The 20,776-nt window shown below is 40.9% G+C and overlaps 1 protein-coding gene across 8 annotated transcripts in view; it reads right to left on the bottom strand.

Moving 5' to 3' along the window:
* LOC100921344 overlaps window positions 1-20,776 on the bottom strand; it is an 81,058-nt gene that overhangs the window by 18,781 nt on the left and 41,501 nt on the right. For 5 of the 8 annotated variants that reach the window (XM_031963913.1, XM_031963912.1, XM_031963915.1 and 2 more), the window contains exons 11-28: window positions 19,997-20,098; window positions 19,198-19,305; window positions 18,615-18,722; window positions 17,807-17,911; window positions 17,078-17,179; window positions 16,398-16,499; window positions 15,201-15,296; window positions 14,115-14,216; window positions 12,522-12,626; window positions 11,877-11,978; window positions 10,697-10,798; window positions 9,928-10,029; window positions 9,149-9,244; window positions 8,363-8,464; window positions 3,096-3,197; window positions 2,347-2,454; window positions 1,440-1,541; window positions 662-763 (exon numbers count right to left, since the gene is read on the bottom strand). In XM_031963913.1, the coding sequence (XP_031819773.1) occupies window positions 662-763; window positions 1,440-1,541; window positions 2,347-2,454; window positions 3,096-3,197; window positions 8,363-8,464; window positions 9,149-9,244; window positions 9,928-10,029; window positions 10,697-10,798; window positions 11,877-11,978; window positions 12,522-12,626; window positions 14,115-14,216; window positions 15,201-15,296; window positions 16,398-16,499; window positions 17,078-17,179; window positions 17,807-17,911; window positions 18,615-18,722; window positions 19,198-19,305; window positions 19,997-20,098 (1,848 nt within the window). The remainder of the gene's footprint in view (window positions 1-661; window positions 764-1,439; window positions 1,542-2,346; window positions 2,455-3,095; window positions 3,198-8,362; window positions 8,465-9,148; window positions 9,245-9,927; window positions 10,030-10,696; window positions 10,799-11,876; window positions 11,979-12,521; window positions 12,627-14,114; window positions 14,217-15,200; window positions 15,297-16,397; window positions 16,500-17,077; window positions 17,180-17,806; window positions 17,912-18,614; window positions 18,723-19,197; window positions 19,306-19,996; window positions 20,099-20,776) is intronic. The other 3 variants (XM_031963914.1, XM_031963917.1, XM_031963918.1) reach the window with 3 other exon arrangements.

Below are 20,776 nucleotides of genomic sequence, written 5' to 3'. Positions count from 1 at the left end.
GAGGTTTGGAAAAACTACTTTGAATGACTACTTGAGAATGCAAGCCCTGCCTCTTCTGGGGCCCTTGGGTTCGAATCCCACCAAACCCTTCTGAGAAAGGATTTCATACAAATCATTTAATTACTCTGGGTCTCAGTTTCCTCACTTGGAAAAGAGGCTAAAAGTTCACGTAGAACTCTCCTTATTATTATTGGGTCATGACCAATGGAGTAATGAATAAATTCCACACATGAGAATCTCACAATAGTAACTATGATCATTCTTCCATTTCAAGGAAAAGGTACACCAAGAAGTCCAGGAAGACCATATATAGAAAAAACTTCATTGAATTTAATGACAATCATGGCACTGACTTTCTGTCTCCCTTCCACCTCCATTTTTGCCCCTCTGGAACTTCATATCTTCCCTCCATTAATTTTTCTGTATCTATCTGGGAGATAGCTTGTGTGTACACATTTCGCTACATATTGTTTTCCCCATTAGACTGTGAGCTCTTTGAGGGCAGACTCTCTTTTAGTATCCCTAGAACTTAGCACAGCATCTGGCACACAGCAGGTGCTTAATAAATGTTTATTCATGTACTGATGCAACATGACACAGGACTGCCTCACAATGCACAGCTCAGCTGGGACTTCCATCCTCTCGTTCTTCACTCACTCACCTGGAGCTGACAGGTTATCAATGGAATCATTTCTGTCCAACATCCATGGTGAGTCTTGTCTTTCGAGCTCTACAGGCTCATCTGTGGTAGACATCTGAAGCTCTGTTTGAGGAGGGAGGTTTGGAAAAACTCCTTTGAACAACTACATGAGAATGCAAGCCCTGCCTCTTCTGGGGCCCTTGGGTTCGAATCCCACCAAACCCTTCTGAGAAAGGATTTCATACAAAACACTTAATTCCTCTGGGTCTCAGTTTCCTCACTTGGAAAAGAGGCTAAAAGTTCATGTAGAACTCTCCCTATAGGGGTCGTTGTGACAATCAACAGAGTAATGAATATTTTCCACAAATGAGAATCTCACAGTAGTTAATTATGATCATTCTTCCATTTCAAGGAAAAGGTACACCAAGAAGTCCAGGAAGACCACAAAGAGAAAAAACTTCATTGAATTTAACAATGATCATGGGACTGATTTTCTGTCTCCCTTCCACCTTCATTTTTGCCCCTCTGGAACCTCGTGTCTTCCCTCTATTAATTTTTCTGTATCTATCTGGGAGATAGCTTGTCTGTACACATTTTGCTACATATTGTCTTCCCCAGTAGACTGTGAGCTCTTTGAGGGCAGACTCTCTTTTAGTATCCCTAGAGCTTAGCATAGCATCTGGCACACAGAAGGTGCTTAATAAATGTTTATTCATGTACTGACACAACATGACACAGGACTGCCCCACAATGCACAGCTCAGCTGGGACTTCCATCCTCCCGTTCTTCACTCACTCACCTGGAGCTGACAGATTATCACTGGAATCATTTCTGTCCAACATCCATGGTGAGTCTTGTCTTTCAAGCTCTATGGGCTCATCTGTTGTAGACATTTGAACGTCTGTTCATGGAGGGAGATTTGGAAAAAACTACTTTGAACAACTATTGGAGAATGCAAGCCCAGCCTCTTCTGAGAGATCTTAGTTCAATATTCCAACACCCATTTCTTTTTTTTATTTCCTGAGGCAATTGGGGTTAAGTGATTTGCCCAGGGCCACACAGCCAGGAAGTGTTAAGTGTCTGAGGCTGGATTTGAACTCAGGTCCTTCTGACTTCAGGGTGGGTGCTCTGTCCACAGCTCCACCTAGCTGTCCCCAACACCCACTTGTTAGGATTTCATACAAATTACTTAATCCTTGTGGGCCTCAGTATCCTTACTTGGAAACTAAGGAGGAAAGTACTTATAAAACTTGCCCTACAGCACCAGTGTAAGGACCAAAAGGGATCATGAGCACACAAGCATCTCTGGCACATTTATTACCATTTTTTCACATCAAGGAAAAGTGTACAAAAGTCCCACAGAGCACATACAGAAAAGAGCTTTTTAGTGTTCTCTATGTCTCATAGCACCAAATTTCTGTCTCCTCCCCTCCATTTCAATCCTCCTTAATTCTAGCATCTTCCTTTGTTAATTATCTCCAATTAATCCATGGTACAACTTGTCTGTATACATTTAGTCTATAGTCTGTCCCCTTGGATTGTAAGTTCTCTATGGGCAAATTCTCTCTTCCCTCGGGTAGCATCTAGTATACAGCAGGTGCTTAATAAATGTGTATAACTTGATTGATGCAATACCACACAGAGACCACCCTCCCAAAGCACAGCTCAGCTGTGACTCCCATCCTCCTGTTTTTCACCCAACTCACCAGGACCTGGTTCACTGTCACTGGAATTTTTGTTTTCCCACAAAAATGGTGATTGTCTTTCTTCCAAAGGGAAGGTCTGATCTGGTTTGGAAGCTTCAAGCCCCGTGTCTGGAGGGAGATTTGAAAAAACTCCTTAGGACACTTAGTTGAAAATTCAAGCCCAGCCTCTTCTGAGAGACCTTGCTTCAAATTACACCAAACACTTCCAAGCTGTGATTTCATACAAATGACACAATCCCTCTGGTTCTCAGTTTCCTCACTTGAAAAATAAGGATAAAAGGACCTAGAGAACTTGCCCTACAAGGTGGTTGTGAGGAGCAGATGGCACAATGAACACACAGAATACTTTCCTAACTTATTATTTCTCCATGTCCAGGAAAAGGTGTACTTAAAAGCCAGCAGACCATGAATAGAAAGAACCTCTAGTCTTCTATGTGTATCATGGCACTGACTTTTCTGTCTCCTCCACCTCCATTCCAATACCTTTAATTCTAGCATCTTCCTCTGTAATTATCTCCTATTTATCCAGCATACAATTTGTCTGTACACATTTTTGGGATATTATCTTCCCCATGGGATTATGGGCTCCTAGAAGGCAGATTCTCTTTTCTTCTTTTAGTATCCCTACAGCTTAGCAATATCAGGCACACAGCAAGCACTTAATAAATGTTGATTGATTGACTGATGCAACACTACCCAAGGACCGCCCCCTAATGCAGAATTCAACTGTGACTCCCTCACTCACTCACCTGGGGATGAGTCGCTGTCACTGAAATCTTTATTCCCAAACATCCATGGGGCGTCTCTTTTTTTCAAAGGGAAGGTCCGATCTGGTTTGGAGGCTCCCAGTCCTGTTCATGGAGTGAGATTAGAAAATACTAGTTGGGACAATCCCTGGAGAACACAAGCCCAGCTTCCTCTGAGAGCTCTCAGTCCAGATTCAGCCAAGCCACACAAACCACTCACTGCCTCTGGGGCTCAGTTTCATCATTTGCAATATAAGTGCCTCTAGATACTGCCCTACTGAGGGTCCTGAGGGCAACAGGAGCTGATGAACACACAGGGGTGTTGTAACCTGGAAAGGTCCTGGGGATAGGGCCAGTATGGTGGGATGCCAGGGCCCTGAGCCCTTCCTGGCTTCCCTCCAGTCACTCTCAGATCAAGCCTTTTGGAGGACAGAGCCCACAAGTACAATTTCCAGCAGAAGATATCTTGGAAGGGCTTCAGGAAAGGCAGGGGAGGGGGACACCCAGCCCGGGAGACCCAGGGCAGGAGGCTCCACACACCGGGAAATCTGCCGGGGGGCCCTCAGCCAAAATACAACCCCTGTGGCTCCTTGGGGGCTCACGGTTTGCCTTTTGTTGTTGCCCTAGAGGTCTCACAGCTAGTCTGCTGATCCCTGGCTACTGAAGCAGGACAGAGGAACCACAGGGGCTGTATTTTGGCTGAGGGCCCCCATCCCGGCAGATCTCCCAGCGTGTGAAGCCTCCTGCCCTGGGTTTCCTCTCTCCTGGTTCAGAAGCCAGGAATTAGCAGACTAGTTGTGAGATCTCCCTCAACAACAAAAGGCAAACTGTGAGCCTCCGAACCCCAGAATAATCTGAGGCTCTGTCAGACCCACCCAGGATAGAGGGAAGCAGGCAGCCCAGCCTAGGGCAGAGAGGCCCCACACCAGGGGAATCTGCCAGGGAGCCCTCAGCCAAAATACAACCCCCGTGGCTCCTCGGGGGCTCACGGTTTGCCTTTTGTTGTTGCCCTGGAGGTCTCACAGCTAGTCTGCTGATTCCTGGCTTCTGAAGCAGGACAGAGGAGCCATGGGGGCTGTATTTTGGCTGAGGGCCCCCTTCTGTCAGATCTCCTGGTATGTGGGACCTCCTCCTGCTCTGGGTCTCCCGGGCTGGGTGTCCCCCTCCCCTGCCTTTCCTCAATGAAACATCATGAATTAGTCAAATGAAATCAAAAAATGGAAAAACAGAAGAAAATGTAAAATACCTCATCAGAAAAACAACTGACCTGGAAAATAGATCCTGGTAAGACAATCTAAGAATTATTGTCCTACCTGAAAACTACAATGAAAAGAAAGAGCTGGGATGACATCTTTCAAGACATTATTATTATTGTGATGATATGCAAAAAAAGAAACTATGATTGGAAAAGGGCTTGTACTGGAAGTTGAGGAATGGGAAGGCAAAATGGGGTAATTATATCACACAAAGAGGCAAAAAAAGATGAGGGAAAGAAAGGAGAGAGATGAACATTGTTTGAATCTTAATCTTATCAGATTTGGCTCAGAGAAAATATTATACATATTTAGTTGAATAGAAAAACTTATCTCACTAGTAGGGAAATATCAGAAGACAGAAAAGGGGAGTTAATAGAAGAGAGAACAGAAGTAGAAGGGGAAAGGGTTAAGAAATGGGGAAGGAGCTGAAAAGAGGACAGGGAGGTGGTTGGCAGAAGCAAAACACTGGTGAGGAGGGAAAGGGAAAAGAAAAGTATAACTTGGGGAAAAATAGGGTGGAGTAAATACAAAGTTAGTATTTCTTAACTGTGAATGGGAATGGGATGAACTCTTCCATAAGATGGAAGCAAATAGCAGACTGGATTAAAAACCATAACCCCACAATATGTTGTTTACAAGAAACACATTTAAAACTAAGCAATACATACAGAGTAAAGGTAGAAGGCTGGAGCAGAATCTACTAGGCTTCAGGTGAAGTAAAAAAAAGCAAGGGTAGCCATCCTGATCTCAGATCAAGGAAAAGCAAAGATAGATCTAATTAAGGGATAAAGAGGGAAATTACATCTTGCTAAAGAGTACCATAGATAGTGAAGCAATATCAATATTAAATATATATGCACCAAGTGGTATAGCACCTAAATTCCTAAAGGAGAAGTTAAAGTTGCAAGAAGAAATAGACAGCAAAACTATAATAATGGGAGATCTCAACCTTGCTTTCTCAGAACTAGATAAATTGAACCACAGAATAAATAAGAAGTTAAGGAAGTAAATAGAAATTTTAAAAAGTTAGGTATAACAGACCTTGGGAAAAAAATGAATGGGGACAGAAAAGAATATACTTTTTTCTCAGTGGTACATAGAATGTACACAAAAACGTACCATATATAGGGGCATAAAACCCTCAAATTCAAACACAGAAAGACAGAAATAGTAAATGCATCTTTTTTCAGATCATGATGCAATAAAAATTATATATAAAAGGCCAGGGAAAATAGGCGAAAAATTAATTGCAAACTAAATAATTGTAAAGAATGAGTGGGCAAAACAATAAATCATAGAAACAATTGATAATTTCATTCAAAAGAATGACAATTATGAGACAACATACCAGAATTTGTGGGATGCAGTCAAAGCAGTTATTCATTTTCCCTAATTATTAGGGAAAATTTTAGATCTCTAGATTTTTACTTGCATAAAATAGAAAGAGAAAATCAATGAATTGGACTTGCAACTAAAAAAGCTAGAAAAAGAACAAATTAAAAACCTCCAATACAATACCAAATTTGAAGTTCTGGAAATAAAAGGGGACATTAATAAGACAGAAAATAAGAAGATTGCTGAATTAATAAATAAAACTAAGAGTTGGTTCAATGAAAAAACCAACAAAATAGATAAACCTTTAGTTAATTTAATTAGAAAAAGGAAAGAAAAAAATCAAATTGTTAAGTCTCAAAAATGAAAAGGAAGAACTTTCTACTAATGAAGAGGAAATTAGAGCAATAATTGGGAGTTACTTTGCCCAATTATATGTCAATAAATTTGATAATCTAAGTGAAATAGAGGAATATTTATAAAAAACACAAACTGCCCAGATTAACAAAGGAAGAAGTAAATTTCTTAAATAGTCCCATTTTAGAAAAAGAAATTGAACAAGCTATTAATCAACTCCCCAAGAAAAAATCTCCAGGGCCAGATGGATTTACATATAAACTCTACCAAACATTTAAAGAATAATCCCAATACTATGCAAACTACCTGGAAAAATAGGGAAAGAAGGAGTCTTATCAAATGCCTTTTATGACATAGATACAGTGCTGATATCTAAACCAGATAAGATCAAAAGAGAGAAAGAAAATAATAGACTAATTTCCCTAATGAATATTGATGCAAAATACTAGCAAAGAGATTACAGCCAATTAAAACCAGGAGAATATAGTATATAGTATATCCAAGTAGAATTTATACCAGCAATGGAGGGCTGGTTTAATATTAAGAAAATATTAGAATATTTGATTAAATCTGTAACAAACTAACAGAAATCATATAATTATACCAATAGATGTAGAAAAATCATTCGACAAAATCCAACAACTATTCCTATTAAAAACACTAGAAAGCATAGGGATAAATGGAGGTTTTTTTCCTTAAAATGAGCAGTAGCATCTATCTAAAACCATTGGCAAATATCATGTGTAATGGGGACAAACTAAAAGCATACCCAATAAAGATCAGGAGTGAAACAAGGTTGCCCACTATCACCATTACTATTCCTTAAAAAGGAAGCAGAAAACTAGGAGAAAAATTTTACATCTAAGGGTTCTGATAAAGTTCTCATTTCTAAAATACTTAGAGAATTGACTCAAATTTATAAGATTAAAGCCATTCTCCAATTGATAAATGGTCAAAGGATATGAACAAATAAATTTCAGATGAAGAAATTGAAAATGCTTCAAGTCATATGAAAAAATGCTCAAAATTACTATTGATTAGATAAATGCAAATTAAGACAACTCTGAGGTACACTTCACACTTGTCAGATTGGCTAAGATGACAGGAAAAAATAATGCTAAATTTAGTTGGAGAGGGTGTGGGAAAAGTGGGACACAAATGCATTGTTGGAGGAGTTGTGAATTAATCCAACCATTCTGGAGAGCAATTTGGAGCTATGCCCAAAGGGCTATCAAACTGTGCATACCCCTTTGATCTAGTAGTGTTTCTACTGGGAATATATCCCAAAGAGATCTTCAAGGAAGGAAAGGGACCCACATGTGCAAAAATGTTCATGGCAGCCCTTTTCATAGTGGCAAGAAACTGGAAACTGAGGGGATGCCCATCACTTGGAGAATGGCCGAATAAGTTATGGTACATGAATGTTGTGGAATATTATTGTTCTGTAAGAAATGATTAGGAGGATGATTTCACAGAGTCCTGGAGAGACTTATATGAACTGATAATGAGTAAAGGGAGCAAAACCAGGAGATCATTGTACACGACAACAACATGATAATGCAAACAGTGGATGGTTCAAGGCACCTCCAATAGACTTGTGATGAAGATAGCCATTTGCATTAAGAAAAGGGACTATGGGGACTGAATGTGAATCACAACATAGTATTTTCACTCTTTTTATTATTTGCTTGTTTTATTTTCCTTTCTAATTGTTTTCCTTTTTGATCTGATTTTTCTTGTGCAGCATGATAAATGTGGAAATATGTATTGAAGGACTGCACAAGTTTGACATATAGTGGATTACTTACTGTCTAGGGGAGGGAGGAGAAAGAAAGGAGAGAGAAAAATTTGGAACACAGGCTTTTGCAAGGGCAAATGCTGAAAACTATCTTTTCAGCATTTTGAAAATAAAAAGTTACTATTAAAAAATAAATTTAAAAAATTAGCTTGAGAATTTCACCACAATATTTCACAACATAGTTCTTATTATTCTTCCATGTCAAATAAAAGGTGTACTTAGAAAGTCAGACAGATTATATATAGAAGGAAACATATTCTCTAAGTATCATGGCACTGACTTTCTGTCTCTTCCACTTCCATTCCAATTCTCGCATCTTCCTCTGTTAATTATCTCCTGTTTATCTATGATACAACTTGTTTGTAATGAGCTCCTTCTTTTAGCATCCCTACAGCTTAGCAACATCAGGCACACAGCAAGTGCTCAATAAATGTTTATTGACTGACTGAAGCAATACTACACAGGGACCACCCCACAAATGAAGAACTCAGGAGTGTCTCCCATCCTCCTGTTTTTCACTCACTCACCTGGAACTGAGTCACTATCACTGGAATCTTTGTTCTCCAACATCCAAGGTAATTCTTTTCTTTCCAATGGGAAGGTCACATTTGGTTTGGAAATGTCAAGTCCTGTTCATGGAGGGAGATTTGAAAAAGCCACTTGGGACAATTATTTGAGAATTCAAGCCCAGTTTCTTCTGAGAGAACTTGGCTCGAATTCCATCTGACACTTCTAAGATATGATTTATACAAATCACTTAATCTCTCTGGATTTTGATTCCATCATTTGGAAAACAGGATAAAAGAATCTACAGATATTGCCCTACAGAAGGGTTGTGAGAATGAAATGAGATCAGAGCATACCGAGTACTTTGATACTTGAAAATGTCATAAAATTCTCTGCTGGAATAACTATTATAATAGTTCCATGCCAAGAAAAAACTACACTGAGAAGGCCAGGCAGACACTCATAGAAAGGACCTTTATAAGATTCTGTGTATTTAACTGCGTATTGCGGCACTGACTTTCTGTCCCCACCACCTCCATTCCAACCTTTCTTAATTCCAGTGGCCTTCCTCTCTTAATTATCTCCTATTTTCCAGCATGCAACTTGTTTGTACACATTTGCCTTCCCCATAAGACTGTAGCAGACTCTCTTACCCTTTTTAATATCCATAGAGGTTAGCATAGCATCTGGCATACAGCAGGTGCCTAATACATGTTTAAGATAGCCTCGCACAATACAACACAGGGACCGCCCCCCAAATGACCGACTCTGCTATGACCCATGTCCCCCCATTCACTCAGCTGTACCTGAATCACTATCACTGGAGTCATTTCTATCCGACATCCAGGGAGAATCTGAGCTGTCCAACTGGATGGTCCCTTCTGGTGTGGACATTTGAGGCTCTGTTCATGGAGGGAGAATCGAAAAAACAACTTTGGAAAACTGCTGGAGAATGCAAGCCCAGCCTCTCCTGAGAGACCAAACACTCCTTAGAGAGGATTTCATACAAATCACTGAATTTCTCTGGATCTCAGTTCCATCGTTTGGAAAACAAGGATAAAAGAAGAACTCTTCCCAGAGGGGGTGGTGAGGGCCAAATGGGATCATGAACACACAGAGAACTTTCCAAAGTTGAGAATTTCACCAAGATATCTGTGGCAGAAGTATTACCATTTGTCCACGTCAAGGAAACCCTGCTTGACAAAGGCTCAGCAGACTCTACCCAGAAAAATCCTTTACACTATTCCTTGTTTTTAGTTACGTATTATGGCACTGACTTTCTGCCTCCCCCCCTCCATCCCAAGTCCTCTCAATTCTAGGGCGTTCCTCCTACACTCATCTCCTCCTTATCCTGGATATGTGTGTGTACACATTTCTCTGCATATTGCCTTCCTCGTGAGATTACGAACCCCTTGTGAGCAGATTCCCTTTTCCCTCTATCAGTATCCCCAGAGTTTAGCACAGCATCTGGCACATAGCAGGTGCTTATTAAATGTTTGCTGACTGATCCAATACCGCACCAGAACTGCCCCCCAAATACGTAGTTCAGCTGGGACTGCCATCCTCCCGTCCTTCCCTCTTTCACCTGGAGCTGACTGGTCATCACTCATGTCTTTTCTCTCCAGCATCCATTGTGAGTATCCGCTTTCAAACAAGAAGGTCAGATCTGGGCTGTAGACTTGAGGCTCTGTTCATGGAGTGAGATTTGAAAAAAGTACTTAGGACAATTATTGGAGAATTCAAGCCCAGACTCTTCTGAGAGACCATGGTCCAAATCCCACCAGCAATTCTTAGATATGATTTCATACAACTGACTGAATCTCAATTTCCTCAACTGGAAAATAAGAATAAAGTATACAACTCGCCCTGCAGGGTGGCAGTCAGGGCCAAATAAGATCATTAAGACACAATGTGATTCCATAACTGAGAATTTTACAGAAGTGTCTGTTGGTGTATTTTTCCACATCAAAGAAGAGGAGTCCTGAGAAGGTCTAGCAGAACATAGATAAAAAGGATCTTGATAGAATTCTCTATGGAGGTTAGCTTCTCATCATGGTGCTGACTTTGTCTCCCCCACCTCCATTCCAACTTCTCTTAATTCTCATGCCTTCCTTCTGCCAACTATCTCCTATTTATCCAGGATATGTCTTATTTGTTCACGTTTCTTTGAATACTGTCTTTCCCATTAGATTGGGAGCTCTTTGAAGGCAGGCAATCTTTTACCTCTTCTAGTATCCATAGAGATTATCACAGCATCTGGCACCCAGCAGGTGCTTAATAAATGCTTATTAATACAACACAAGGACTGCTCCCCAAATGCAGTGACTCGGATTCCCCATTTTTCACTCACTCACCTGGACCTGAATCACTATCACTGCTGTCTTTGCTCTCCAAAGGCGATGATGAGTCTCTTTTTTCCATTTCGAAGGTCATATCTCGTCTGTTTGTTGGAAGTCCTGTTCATGGAGATTTGAAAACACCACTTTGGACAAGCATTTGAGAATTCCAGCCCAGTCTCTTCTGAGAGACTTTATTTCACATCCACCAAATACTTCTTTGATAGGATTTCATACAAATCACTTAACCCCCCTGAGCCTCTGTTTCCTCACTTGGAAAATAAAAATAAAAGTATCTACAGAATGAAATGGCATCGTGAACACACAGAGTACTTTCCACACTTGAGTTTCACAACAGTCTCTCTTGGTGTAACTATTAGTATATTCCTATGTCAAGGAAAAGGTATACAAAGAAGAATCAGCAGGGCATATATAGAAATGATCGTTCTTTTATTCCCTATGTGTCATGGCGCTGACTTTGTCTCCCCCACCTCCATTCCAACCCCTCTTAATTCCAGTGCCTTTGTTCTGCCAATTATCTCCCATTTATCCAGGATATGTCTTGTTTGTTCACGTTTCTTTAAATACTGTCTGCCCCGTTAGATTGGGAGCTCCTTGAGGGCAGGCAATCTTTTACCTCTTCTTGTATCCACAAAGTTTACTGCAGCATCTGGCACCCAGGAGGTACTTAATAAACGCTTATTAATACAAATACAACACAACACAAGTGTTATGGGCCAGAACTCTGAACTTGAAACAAGGATTCTTACAAGGTGTTAACTCAGTGGAATCGATAAGACAAATGGTTATCTAGTTTAGTGTGGTGATTAATAGTTCTCTAGTTCAGTACATGTACTTAGTACTTACTATAGTTCCACAAGCTTGACACCTATGATAATGTAATTAGAATAAAGCATATAAACTGGGACAAACTCAGCCAGAGAGATTCACTCCATTTCACACCACTGCAGTGGCTGACCTGTCCACCTGCATTTCGTCCACTGAGACCAAGCTAGTCCGGGGCCCCACGCAAGGAGACAATAAAGAATTTGGACTTTAACACCTGGATATTCTTGTGGTTATTAGTCAACTGAAACAAAGGCTGCTCTAAGACCCCCAGAAAACCAACCAGAACACTATATACAGGGACCGCTCCCCAAAGGCAGCAACTCTGTCCTCCTGTTTTTCACTCACTCACCTGGATCGGAAGAATCACTATCACTCCACTCTTTGGTCTCCAAGAGCCATGATGAGTCTCTGTCCAACTCGAAGGACACATCTCGTCTGTTTGTTGGAAGTCCTGTTCATGGAGATTTGAAAACACCACTTTGGACAAGCATTTGAGAATTCCAGCCCAGTCTCTTCTGAGAGACTTTGTTTCACATCCCACCGTTTCATAACAAATCACTTAATCCTTCTGAGCCTCTGTTTCCTCACTTGGAAAATAAGAATAGAAGTATCTACAGAACAAAATGGTATCGTGAATACACAGAGTACTTTCCACACTTGAGTTTCACAATAGTCTCTCTTGGTGTAACTATTAATATATTCCTATATCAAGGAAAAGGTATGCAAAGAAGGACCAGCAGGGCATATATAGAAATGATCGTTCTTTTATCCCCTATGTGTCATGGTGCCAGCTTTGTCTCCCCCACCTCCATTCCAACCTCTCTTAATTCCAGTGCCTTCCAATCTTTGACAGCTTCTAGTATCCATAGAGTTTAGCTCACCATCTGGCATCCAGCAGGTGCTTCATAAATGCTTATTAATATTAATACAACACAACACAAGGACTGCTCCTGAAATGCAGTGACTCCGATCCCCCCATTTTTCACTCACTCACCTGGATCGGAAGAATCACTATCACTCCACTCTTTGGCCTCCAAGAGCCATGATGTGTCTCTTTTGTCTGACAGGAAGGTCACATCTCTTCTGTTTGTTGGAAGTGCTGTTCATGGAGGGAGATTTGAAAATGCCACTTTGGATAAGCATTTGAGAATTCTAGCCCAGCCTCTTCTGAGAGACTTTGTTTCACATCCCACCCACTTCTTAGATAGGATTTCATACAAATCACTTAATCCCTCTGAGCCTCTGTTTCCTCACTTGGAAAATAAGAATAAAAGTATCCACAGAACGAAATGGCATTGTGAACACACAGAGTACTTTCCACACTTGAGTTTCACAACAGATTCTCTTCTTATGTTAAGGAAAAGGATCAGCAGGACATATATAGAAATCATTCTTTTATTCCCCATGTATCATGGTGCCGACTTTCTGTCTCCCCCACCTTCATTCCAACCCTTCTTAAATCCAGTACCTTCCTTCTGTTAATTATCGAGTCTTTACTCAGATACAGCTGGTTTGCACGCATTTCTCTACATCTTGTCTTTCCCACTAGATCATGAGTTACTTGAAGGCAGACTCTATTTTGCCTCTATTAGTATCCCTAGAGCTTACCACAGCATCTGTACACAGTAGATGATTCATGAATGTCTCCTGACTGATGCAGGCAATATTACACAGGGACTGCTCCCCAAATGCACTGCTCATCTGGGACTTCCATTCTCCCATTTTTCACTCCCTCACCTGAACCTGATTCACTATCACTGGAATCATTTCTCTCTGACATCCATGGCGATTCACATCTTGCCAACTGGAAGGTCACATCTGGTTTGGAAACTTCAAGCCCTATTAATGGAGGTAGATTTGGGGAAAAAACTACTTTGGACAATTAGAGACAATAGAGAATTCCAGCACAGCATCCTCTGCAAGCCCTTGGTTCAAATTCCACCAAACACTTTTCAGGTAGGATTTCATACAAATCACTTAGTCCCTAATTCCTCACTTGGAAAATAAGGATAAAAGTACCTAGAGAGACCCAGGCATGGGCCCTGTCAATAAAAAGTTATAATAATTAAAAAAAAAAGTACCTATAGAATCTGACTTACATGGGGACTGTGAAGACCAACGGGGATCATGAACACAGAGAGTACTTTCCAAACCTGAGAATTTCACAAAAGCCTCTCTTGGCGTAACTATTACTATATTCCTATGTCCAGGAAAAGTTGTACAAAGCAGGCCCAGCAGAGCAGATGGAAAGCACCTTTATACTATTCTCTACAAATGATGGCACTGACTTTGTCTCCTCCACCTCCATTCCAAACTGTTTAATTCTAGCGCCTTCCCTCTGACAATCACCTCCTACATATTCAGGATATAGCCAATTTGCACACATTTGTTTGCACACTCTCTTCCCCATTAGATCATGAGCTCTTCTTTTGCCTTTTAGTAACACCAGAATTGAGCCTATCTGGCCCTCAGTAGGTGCTTAATACATGCTTATTGATTGAATGACACAAAACAACACAGGACTACCTACCCTTGCAGATGAACAGTTCGGCTGTGATTCCCATGCTCTTGTTTTTCACTCACTCACCTGGACCTAAGTCACTATCACTGGAATCATTTCTATCCGACATCCATGGTGATTCTCCACTTTCCAATGGGAAGGTCACATCTGGTGTGGGAACTTGAATCTCTGTTTGTAGAGGGAGATTTGGAAAAAACCACTTTGGAATAGTATTTAAGAATGAAAGCCCAGCATCTTCTGGGAAAGCTTGTTTCAAATTCCACCAAACAATTTTTAGATATAATTTTATACAAATCACTTAAGACCTTCGAGCTTCAGTTTCCTCACTTGGAAAATAAAGTACCTAAAGGACTTGCCCTGTGGAGAAGGTATGAGACAAATGGGATCATGACCAGAGCACTCTCCAAGCTTGAGAATTTCCAAAACGTGTCTGTGGCAAAACTACTCACATTTTTTCAGGTCAAGGAAAAGGTCTTAAGGAGGACAGGCAGACTCATTCACTCCCTCTGTCTTTCTCTCCATAAACACACACACGTATATAAAATATATAAAGGATCTTTAAAATAATCTCTATGAAGAACCCTGGATTTATAATCAGAACATGGAAAAAAAATTCTCTTTGTATGTTAGTTCTTTATAATGGCACTCATTTTCTATCTCCCTCACCTCTATTCCAACTCTAGTGTCTCCCTCTGTTAATTACTTTCTATTTATCCAGGGTATAGCTTGTTTATACATATTTGTTTGCCTATTGTCTCCCCCTTGAGACTGTGAGTTCCTTGAGGTCAGACTCTTTTGCCTCTTTTATTTATTTATTGGTCCACATCATTTTTCTTTATTTTCTAAATAGCCTTTTATTTTTTACAAACACATATAAAGATCATTTTCAACATTCAGCTTTTTAAAACCTTCTGTTCCAAATTTTTCTTCCTCCCACCCTTGACACCTTTACTATAGACAGGAAGCAATCAAATGTAGATTAAACAAGTTTTGCCTCTTTTCCTATCTCTAGAGCTTAACACAGCATCTGGCATACATCGGTGCTTAATAAATGTTTATTGATTGATTGATTGACATAAGACTACACAGGGGCCACCCCCCAAATGAACAGCTCTGCTGTGACTCCCAACCTCCTGTTTTTCATTCACTCACCTGGAGATGACATCCTTTCAGAAGTGTTTCTCTCCCATATCCATGGTGGGTCTCTTTCCAACTGCAAGGGCATATCTGCTGTGGCCACTTGAAGATCTGTTCATGGAGGGAGATTTGAAAACGCGACTTGGGACAATTATTTGAGAATTCAAGCCCAGCCTCTTCTGAGAGGCCGTGGCTCAAGTCACCAAACACTTCTTAGATAGGATTTCACCCAAATCACTTAATCTCTCTGGACCTCGCTTTGCTCAGTTGGAAAATAAAAAATACTTCTAGAACTCTTCCCATAGAGTGTTGTGAGGACTAACAGGGATCATGAACACACAGAGAATTTCACGAAGGTCTCTATTAGCACATTTATTATCATTTTTCCATGTCAAGGAAAAGGTGTATGAAGAAGGCCCAACAGAGCATATACAGAAAGGACCTTTATACTATTCTCTGTTCTTTAGCGATGCATCATGGCACTGACTTTGTCTTCCCCACCCCCATTCCAACCCCTCTTAATTCTAGTGCCTTCCTTTCATTAATTATTTCCTATTTATCCAATTTATTTGTATATATTTCTTTGCCTCTTTTGAGAGACCATGGCTCAAATTACATTAAGTACTTCTTAGCTATGACTTCATACAAATCACTTAATCCCTCTGGACTTCAATTTCCTCACTTGAAAAATACAGAAAAAAGTACCAAAAGACCTCTCCCCATGCTTGTCAGGACCAGATGGGATCATGAACACACAGAGTACTTTCCAAACTTGAGAATTTCACAAAAGTGTCTGTTGGCCTAACTATGATGATGTTTCCATGTCAAGAAAAAGTTGTACTAAGGTGGACCAACAGAGCATACATAGAAAGGGCATTAATAGCATCCCTTTATATCGTGGCACTAACTTTCTCCTTGCCTCATCTCCAATCTAACCCCTCTTAATACTAGTGCCCCCCTTTGGTGAATGATCTCCTATTTATTTGGGAGACAGTTTGTTTGTACACATTCCTCTGCATCTTGTCTTCCTCATTAGATTGTGAGCTCCTTGGGGGCAGACTCTCTTCTCCCTCTAGAGCTTAGCCCAGCATCTGGCACATAGCAGGTGCTTAATAAATGTGTATTGCTTGACCGATGCAATATCACACGGGACTGCCCTCCAAATGCCCAGCTCAGCGCTGACTCCCATCCTCCTGTTTTCCGCTCACTCACCTGGACCTGATTCAGTATCACTGGAATAGTTTGTCTTCCATACCCATGTTGATTTTGCATTTTCCCACTGGAACATCATCTCTGGTGTGGAAACTTGAAACTCTGCTCATGGAGGGAAATCGGGACAATTATTGGAGAATGCAGACCCAACCCTCCTGGGAGACCAAACACCCTGATGATGATCTCACACAAAAGACACGATCCCTCTGGTTCTCAGCTTCCTCTTGGAAAACAAGGAAAGAAGGACCTATGGAACCTGCCCTACAGGGTGGCCGGGAAGACCCGGTGTAACTACTATTGTTTTTCACTGTCAAAGAGACATTGTGCTTGAAGGCCCGGCAGAGCAGACACAAAGGACCTTTGCAGTATTCTCAGTGTATCCTGGAGCTGACTTTCTGTACCTATCACCTCCATTCCATCCCCTTAATTCCAGTCTCCTTTCTTTGTGGATTATCTCCTATTTGTCCAGGATGCAGCTGGTTTGTGCACAGCTGGTTTCATGTTGTCTTCTCCACAGATTGTGAGCTCTTTGAGGACAGAACCTCTTTTGCTTCTCTAGTGTTTAGCTCAGCATCTGGCACACAGCAGGTACTTAATCAATGTTATTGATGGGCTGTTGCAACGTTCCCCAATGCACTGCTCAGCCATGACTCTCATCCCCCCATTTCTCACTCCCTCACCTGGACCCGAATCACTGTCGCTGGACTCCTTGCTCTCTGACATCCATGGCGATTCTTCTCTTTCCAAAGTGACGGTCACATTTAGTTTGGATGCTTCCATCTCTGTTCGTGGAGGGAGATTTGGAAAAAATTACTTGGGACAATTATTGGAGAACGCTAGCCCAGCCTCTTCAGAGAGACCTCGGTCCCAATCTGCCCAGAAGCTTCTGAGATGTGACTTCATACAAATGACTTAATCCCTCTGGGCCTCAGTTTCCTCACTTGGAAAATAGGGATGAAAGCCTAGGGGGGTTTGTGAGGACCCAGTAGGATCACAAACAGAGAGGACTTTCCAAACTGGACAATTTCACAAAAGGGTCTATGAGCATAACTATTCATATTATTCCGTGTCAAGGAAGAAGGCCAGGCTGAGCATCCATAAAAAGGATCTTTACACTACTGTCTATGTGTCATGGCACTTTCTGTCTCCTTCGCCTCCACTCCAGTGCCTTCCTTCTGTGAATTCTCTCTTCTATACTCATCACACATTTTGTTTCATGTTGTCTTCCCCATTAGATCACAGCTCTTTGAGGGCAGATTACCTTTTGCCTCATTTAGTTTCCCTAGAGTTTACCAGAGCATCTAGCACACAGTAGATGCTTAATAAATGTTTATTGACAGATTGTAAAACACAATACAGGCTCTGCCCCCAAATGAACAGCCCGTCCTCCTATTTTTTCACTCACTCACCTGAACTTGATTCGCTATCATCACTGGAATCTTGTTTATCCGGTATCCATTGTGCTCCTCCAGTTTTCAATGAGAAAGTCATATCTGGTGTGGACTCTAGACTCTCTGTTCATAGAAAGAGATTTGAAAAAACCATTTTGGAAAATTATTCGAGAATGCAAGCCCAACCTCTTCTGAGAGACCACGGTTCAAATTCCACCAAACATGACATGATTCCATACATCACTTAATTCCTCTGTCCTCAGTCTAATCATTTGGAAAAGAAAGATAAAGGTACCTACAGAACTCACCCTCCACAGTGGAATGAGACCAAGTGAGTTACAAATATACTCTAGGCACTCTAGTGCCTTCCCTCTGTGAATTCTCTCTTCTATACTCAGCAGACATTCTGTTTCATGTTGTCTTCCCCATTAGATCATGAGCCCTTTGAGGGCAGATTACCTTTTGCCTCATTTAGTTTCCCTAGAGCAGTGGTCCTTAAAGTGTAGTCCAAAGAATTGTCGGGGTCTCTGAAAACCTTTCAGAAAGTCTACAAATTCAAAATCATTTTTTATTTCTAATATAGTAAATAGCTATAAATATAACCCATGTGAACAAAACCTCTTGGAACAGATCCTCGATAGTTTTTTTTTTTTTTTAACAACATGAAGATACTGAGAACAAAAGTTTGAGAACCACTGCCCTAGAGTTTAACAGAGCATCTAGCATACAATAGATGCTTAATAAATGTTTACTGACAGATTGTAAAACACAATACAGGTTCTGCCCCCAAAGGAACAGTCCATCTTCTTATTTTTCACTCACTCACCTGAACTTGATTCGGTATCACTGGAATCTTGTTTATCCGGTATCCATTGTGCTCCTCCAGTTTTCAGCGAGAAAGCCATATTTGGTGTGGCCGCTAGAATCTCTGTTTCTAGAAAGAGATTTGAAAAGACTGTTTTGGAAAATTATTTAAGAATGCAAACCCAACCTCTTCTGAGAGACCATGGTTCAAATTCCACCAAACACGACATGATTCCATACATCACTTAATTCCTCTGTCCTCAGTCTAATCATTTGGAAAAGAAAGATAAAGGTACCTACAGAACTCACCCTCCACAGTGGAATGAGACCAAGTGAGTTACAAATATACTCTAGGCACTCTAGTGCCTTCCCTCTACGAATTCTCTCTTCTATACTCTGCACACATTTTGTTTCATGCTGTCTTCCCCATTAGATCATGAGCTCTTTGAGGGCAGATTACCTTTTGCCTCATTTATTATTCCTAGAGCTTAACAGAGCATCCAGCACACAGTAGATACTTAATAAATGTTTGTTGACAAATCGTAAAACACAAAAAGCTCTGCCCCCAAATGAACAGCCCATCCTCCTATTTTTCACTCACTCACCTGAACTTGATTCGCTATCATCACTGGAATCTTGTTTATCCGCCATCCATGTCGATTCTCCACTTTTATTCAATGGGTAAGTCACACCTGGTGTGGACTCTAGAATCTCTGTTCATAGAAAAGAGATTTGAAAAGCAGTTTTGGAAAATTATTTAAGAATACAAGCCCAACCTCTTCTGAGGTTCAAGGTTCAAATTCCACCAAATACGACATGATTCTATACAAAGCACTTAATTAATTCCTCTGTCCTCAGTCTAATCACTTGGAAAAGAAGGGTAAAAGTACCTATAGAACTCACCCTCCACAGTGGTATGAGACCAAGTGGGTTACAAATATACAGAGTACTTTCCAAACCTGAGAATTTCACAAAAGTATTTGTTGGAATAACTATGATTATTTTTCCTTGTCAAGGAAAAGTACTAAGAAGGCCCAGCAGAGCATATAAAGGAAGGACCTTTATTTTATTCTCTATTTATCACAGTGTTGACTTTGCTCTCCCCCATTCCCATTTCCACCTTTCCTAATTCTACTGTCTCCCCCACCCCCGTGTGAATCCTCTCCTATTCATCTGGGATACAGCTTATCTGCACACATTTATTGGTATGTTGTCTTCCCCATTACCTTGTGAGAAGAGACTGTTTTTTACCTCTTTTGGTACTCCTAGAGCTGAGCACAGCATCTGGCACACAGCAGGTGCTTAATAAATGCTCACTGAGCAATTGATATGGTACCACCAGGACTATTCCCATAATGCACGGCTCAGATATGACTTCCATCCTCCCCTTCTCTGCTCACTTACCTAGAGATGAGTCACTGTCACTGGAATCTAGTCTCTCAAACATCCATGGGGAGTCTCCTCTATCAAACTCAAAGGTCACTTCTGGTTCGTAATCTTGAAACTCTGCTCATGGAGGGAGACATGAAAAAACCATATTGGAAAACTGGGAGAACTCAAGCCTAGAGAGACTTGACTTTGAGAGCCCCTGGTTCAAATTCCACCAAGCAATTCTTAGATATGATCACTTAATTCCTCCAGCCTTGATTTCCACCTTTGGAAAACAAGCATAAAAGTACCTAAGGAACTGTCCCCATAGGGAGGTTGCTAGGGACAAATGGGATCGTGAACACACAGAATACATTCCAAACTTGAGAATTTCACCAAAGGGTTTGCATAAGTGTGACCATTTTTCCATGTTAGGGAAAAGGTGTATGAAGAAGGTCAGTAGACCACATATAGAAAGAACTTAACTGTATTTTGTATGTATTTTAGCTACGAATGATCACACTATCTTCCTGTTTCTCCCAACTCCATTTCAACCTATCTTGAATCTAGTGCCTTTCCTCTGTGAATGATCTCCTATTAATCTGAGACAGTTTGCTTGTATATATTTCTTTGCATCGTCTTCCTCCTTAGATGGTGAGCTCCTTGCGTTTGGTATCTCTAGAGCCTAGCACAGCATCTGGCACACAGCAGGTGCTTAATAAATGTTTATTCACGGATTGATGCAATACTACACAGGACTGCTCCCCAAACGCACAGCTCAGTGGTGACTTCTATCCTCCCGTTCTTCACTCACTC

The sequence above is a fragment of the Sarcophilus harrisii genome, chromosome 3, assembly GCF_902635505.1.
Source record: "Sarcophilus harrisii chromosome 3, mSarHar1.11, whole genome shotgun sequence".
Classification (NCBI taxonomy): Eukaryota; Metazoa; Chordata; class Mammalia; order Dasyuromorphia; family Dasyuridae; genus Sarcophilus; species Sarcophilus harrisii.
Note: the sequence above shows the minus strand (reverse complement) of the source record. Positions and strands in the feature narration are given on the sequence as shown.